Source organism: Pleuronectes platessa, chromosome 10 (genome assembly GCF_947347685.1).
Source record: "Pleuronectes platessa chromosome 10, fPlePla1.1, whole genome shotgun sequence".
Classification (NCBI taxonomy): Eukaryota; Metazoa; Chordata; class Actinopteri; order Pleuronectiformes; family Pleuronectidae; genus Pleuronectes; species Pleuronectes platessa.
This window is the reverse complement of record NC_070635.1, coordinates 5,559,881-5,564,880: the sequence shown is the minus strand read 5'-3', so window position 1 is coordinate 5,564,880 and position 5,000 is coordinate 5,559,881. Positions and strand designations below refer to the sequence as shown.

Genomic DNA, 5,000 nt, shown 5'->3' with positions numbered 1-5,000 from the left:
TGGGGGAGTAAGGTGCCTTGCTCAGGGGCACTTAGACAGTGGGGGTAGGGAGAGTCCTCTTTGGACTTTTAGAACAGATCCAGGCTTTGTCCATCCAGGTATGTTTTTATTGTCACTGCGAGGAGTCGAACCAGAGACCTCCTGGTCTGATGTCCGTAACTTTCTGCCCAGAGTCCAATGTTTCTGCCACTAGTCCAATAAGAATAATTACCTACATTGTTAAAATACCACTTAAAAATCCCATCTCAATCATTATAACTGTTTTAATTCAACACTATTATTAATCGAACTTCAACAGAAAAAACATTTAGTCTGTAGCAATTGTTTCGTTACAGTAGGTTCATTTTATATTTTAAGAAGTATCTTAAAATATGTAAATTTGACTACGATATATACAGTATATAGAAAATGCAAAAGGAATATGAGAAATATGTATATTTCAGTTCATAACAGTTGATTTAAACATCCATGAATTTGTGAATGTTGAAATATACACTATAAATTTGGTATTAATGCAGAGTATGGCTATTTTAATTATTGTCATTGCATTATTACGTTTATCCGGACTTTGACTATATTGTAGTAATTTCTATGTGGAGACACTTTTACGAACCTGGTGTCAGAAGTTTAGAGAAATACCTACTGCGTTTACTTCCTGTTCAAACTTCACCTTTTAACTGAAGGATTCAAGAACCCAAGTGCCAGAAAGTTTTACTGTGACAGGATTTCCAGGTTTGTTCTGGCAGTAACTCTGCCGTCCTCTCAGTAAACCCCACTCATGTGCCTCCCTGCACTGAATAACACAAATATTATTGAGTTGCACATGATGCTGCACCTGAGGGCGGCTTTGGAGAAGCCTGATCCGTATTGGTCCTGGCCTCATACCTCGGGGAAGCTGGCAGAGCTGAGGAGTTCAGATTGGTGCAAGTTGCCAGTCAGGCCGATAGGATTTAACAAGGACTCTCTAAAAATCAATACAAGCAAAAATGAAGTCTGGTTTGTTATTCATTCATTCAGTCGGTCTGATGAGCAGGTGGAGGAGCTCAGCCCAGATACAATCAACAAGCAAGCAACACTCAGGAGAGTGTGGAGCTGGATTAGAGAATAAAAATGAAACTAACTAACTGAAGAGCACTTTTCCCAAAACAAAGATACCGACAAACAACAAATTAAAATCAATTTTAATTGCGCAAAGTTTCGACATTGGATTCTAAGTCTGTAATAAGGACATTTCACTGAACAAATATACAAAAAAAGAATAAAAATATATCCATGCTAGCGGTGTGTCTCTGTATGGATTTCCGTCTGGGAGCCATTTACTTTGTTTGATGACATTTCACCAACTAGTTTCAGTCTTTTTGAAAAATAAGTTCAGTTATTTTATGTTTATCTCTTGTTTGTTTTGCACTCACAGCGCCCCGGGTGTCACCTGTAGACAGAGCACCACACACGTCTGATGCATTCCCTTGATCTGCAGCAATATAAACCCCCGAGTTATAAACAACAAGCAGCGCTCAGTCATTTCTAAGACATCGGCACAGGAAAGTCTGTCTTTGTATTATATCGATAAATATATTGTTTATCCCAGGTGGCCCTGAAGTACACAAAAAAATTGGACACAGGAAAATAATCAAACTGGGAGTGAGAACTGTGACATTTAACACAACTTTGATGTGTGTGTTCCGCACTGTAGCCTAGACTAGATTAACTCGATTTATCCCTGCCTTTCAATAGGGTTTTTAAAAGGACATTTTACCGATTTCCTAGGGAACAATCCTATTTAGGGGTAAGATTTCAAGCATAATCATTTGTTTGAAATGAGTCAAAAAGAAAATGTATTCAATGTTTACAAGAACTATGATCTGGTCCCATCTGTGCAATAAATGATTATATGTAAATTAAAGGCATTTACAGATGCAAGTGTCCATTTTCTAACAAATGTTGCTATTAACAGAAAGTGTTTTCTTCATTTGCAGTGCGTTCAGCTCTCTCGGCCACCGTAACCATGTAATCCCACCCCGGAGCGGCCGGAGGCGGTGTGGAGCATCAGACAACACCGTGGTAGTCTCGCACTAAAACGGAAGCAAGAAGTCCCTCAAACGTGTATCCAACATGTCCGACCGCAGTGTTGTTACTTGCTGAGACGCTACGAGCCGAGATCTTTTTATTTCACTGCCCGCACATTAAAGTTGTCCAGCGACGGTTGAAGGAGCGTTAAAGCCTCAAAATGCCTGAGAGGAAGAAGAAGCTGACGAAGAAGAGGAGACACCCGTTCAATAAAGACACGGAGGCGGACTCTGACTGTACATCGTGCCCACTGACTTCAAACAGCGCTGCAAACGTTTTGCCTGCCATGTTAGTGCCAGTGATTTCCCTCGAAGGACACATTTCCACGTGGTGGTTTGACCAAATTAAAACTGTTGTTGTAAAAACTCTTGAAAGCGACACATTTACCAATATGAAACAGGCATTATCGTTCCTTATTAGCATGAATGCTACTAGCCCCCCTATACCCCAACCCCCCCCCCATAGATCTAAATTGATGTAGATAAATAGATGTACTTTATTTTTGTAACACACAGTTTCAGAAGCATCATCGGGGATTTTTCACTCAAACCGTTAAGTTTGAATTTAATGTTTATCTAAATTAAACTTGTACATTTAAAAAAAAAAAAAGGCATTTTCTGAATTTTTTTGAACGTTATCACTCAGGCTTTGTTCCTTTGATGAATGTCACTGAAGGTCACCAAAGCAGCAGCCATATACCTTTGAAGTCTGTCCCTACATAAGCGTCAGTTTTCAGTCAGTTTTCAGTCAGTTCTCTTCGGAATACTTGGCTCGTTGCACCTGAACTCTGTTCTTGCTCCTGCACTCTGTTCTTGCTCCTGAACTCTGTTCTTGCTCCTGAACTCTGTTCTTGCTCCTGAACTCGTTTCTTGCTCCTGAACTCTGTTCTTGCTCCTGCACTCTGTTCTTGCTCCTGAACTCGTTTCTTTGGATTTGCCTTGAAGAGAACTACGATTGATTTGAATCAACATGATCCCAACACACGTGGGCTTTCTCGGCGCTGCCTCCTACGAGGCCGTCAGCTGCGTCACTGCAAACTTTCAAGCCTTCGTGACGGATCTGAGTCACGAGGACTTGGACGTTGAGGAGAACCTGCAGGAAATGGTTGAGCTCATTTTCAAGAGGGCCGTGAAGAAACCAGACTCTGCTGCAGTCTTCGCGGAGCTGTGTCAACACCTCTCAGAAGTAAGTGATGCATCTATGACTGGAAGCTACTTTATCCTGTTTCTTACTTAGTTGGACACCTTGTATTTGTATGCAGGTTGTAACCTTAATTTAACACACTGATCACTATGTATGTATGTGAGTTACATTAGTGTTAATATTCCTTTATGGTTTTCTCCTCTTCAGGTGGAGTTCCAGTCCTTGTCTGACTGGTCAGTCAGCGTCTCCTTCAGGTCTCTGCTGGTTAAACACTGCCAGGCAGAGTTCATGAAGAACTTGGACAAGGAGGGCATTCATCAAGAGAGTTGGTCCTGCCTGAAGCCAGTCCAGGACGTGAGGGTCACCGACCGGCTGAGGGAAGAGCAACAGAACACCAAACCTTCCGGTCGGTTCCTTAACATGCTGAGGTTTATTGGGGAGCTGTTCCTCTCCAAGGTGCTGGCAGAGAAATCCATGCACTGCTGCATCAGGAGGCTGTTGCAGAAAGGAGACGGGCCGTCTCTTGAGGGCCTCTGTCAGCTCCTCCAGATGATCCAGCAGGACCTGGAGGTGGTGACGGAAAAGGAGGTGATGGACACCTACTATAACCAGCTGGACCATATGGCAGAGAAAGGGAAGAGGGCACCAAGGCTCTCCCTTTTGTTGAGGGAAACAGTGGATGCCAGGAAGATGGCATACTCCACCCCCCACTAAGTTTTTAATGAAAACTCATGTGGGAAATACAACTTATACACTTATACAACTTATACAGTGATGTTTGTAAATGGACACTAACCCCCCACTGCAACCTCTGCTCCTACTCTGTATAATTTGCACTGGGTGACATCATGTCTGTACTCTGTTTCTGGTTTGTACTATGTTGTCGACTAATGAATAAAATGTTTTAAATTTAATTTGGGTGTTTTTATGTCTTGCATGCAGCTGCCCTCACATTTCAATTAAAACACATGTGGGAAATACAACTTATACAACTTTCCCAATAATCAATGAAAAGCACAGATGCCTGGAGAGTTTCTGGGACAACATTTGACAAAAGTAATTATTCTGAACTGAACATCAAATCCAAATGAGAATTCAGTAAAAAAAACATAATTGATCTCATATTTTATCTCCTAACAGCTGGTTGTGTACCACTAGTTTCACTTCAAGCTGTGAGGATATTCAATATAAGCCTCTGGAGAGTGATATTTATGAATGGACAAAAAGCTTGGCTTTATTATATCATCAGCAAGAGCATGATATTATTTGACAAGGACAGACAAACTGCAGCTTTGTGTTGAATAACACTATTTTCAACCAATCCTTTAGACATTTCAGTGCATTTGTAATAAATACGGAATCAGAGGTCAGACTCCTAAAATTAGCTCAGTATCGTCTGCTGAAACACAGAGACTTATTTCTCTCATTTGTACACGTATAAAGAATATATTCATTGCTTCATGAGTTCCCAGATAATAGGATAGACAGACAAATAACTGAGATTATTCCTGAATAATGAGCAACTGAGAATTTGAAATTGCAGGACAGTCTGACACTGGGTCCGCACAATACTGTCAGTGTCGGCTTTACTTAAGAGCATGCGATTCTGCTGTCTTCTTGCCATATCATGCACCAAAGAATGAGGCTGTGAATGAATAAATAAAAGAATAAATCATAAATATTAAGAAGTTGGGGAGACCAATTCAAATGAATGGAGGTTAATCTAGATCAGTGGTTCCCAAACTTTCAGACATTCAATCTCCAGCTAAGTACCCCCCCCCGACGCACGT

General features: G+C 41.1%; 1 protein-coding gene across 2 annotated transcripts; it reads left to right on the top strand.

Moving 5' to 3' along the window:
- The first annotated feature begins 1,789 nt into the window (after nucleotides 1–1,789).
- On the top strand, nucleotides 1,790–4,046 carry LOC128450182 (eukaryotic translation initiation factor 4 gamma 1-like). Of its 2 annotated transcripts, XM_053433701.1 has the most exons (3): nucleotides 1,790–2,355; nucleotides 3,012–3,252; nucleotides 3,418–4,046. In XM_053433701.1, exons 2-3 carry the CDS (start codon nucleotides 3,037–3,039, stop codon nucleotides 3,922–3,924), a joined length of 723 nt encoding a protein of 240 aa, XP_053289676.1. In that variant the 5' UTR covers nucleotides 1,790–2,355; nucleotides 3,012–3,036; the 3' UTR covers nucleotides 3,925–4,046. The 2 variants fall into 2 exon arrangements, with proteins under 2 accessions (XP_053289676.1, XP_053289675.1); XM_053433700.1 differs by having other exon boundaries at nucleotides 1,790–3,252.
- The last annotated feature ends 954 nt before the right edge of the window (nucleotides 4,047–5,000 follow it).

Coding starts and splice junctions, on each gene's coding strand:
- LOC128450182 (XM_053433701.1), top strand. CDS start 3,037: ATGATCCCAACACACGTGGGCTTTCTCGGCGCTGCCTCCTACGAGGCC. Junction 3,253..3,417: donor TGTGTCAACACCTCTCAGAA/GTAAGTGATGCA, acceptor TCTCCTCTTCAG/GTGGAGTTCCAGTCCTTGTC.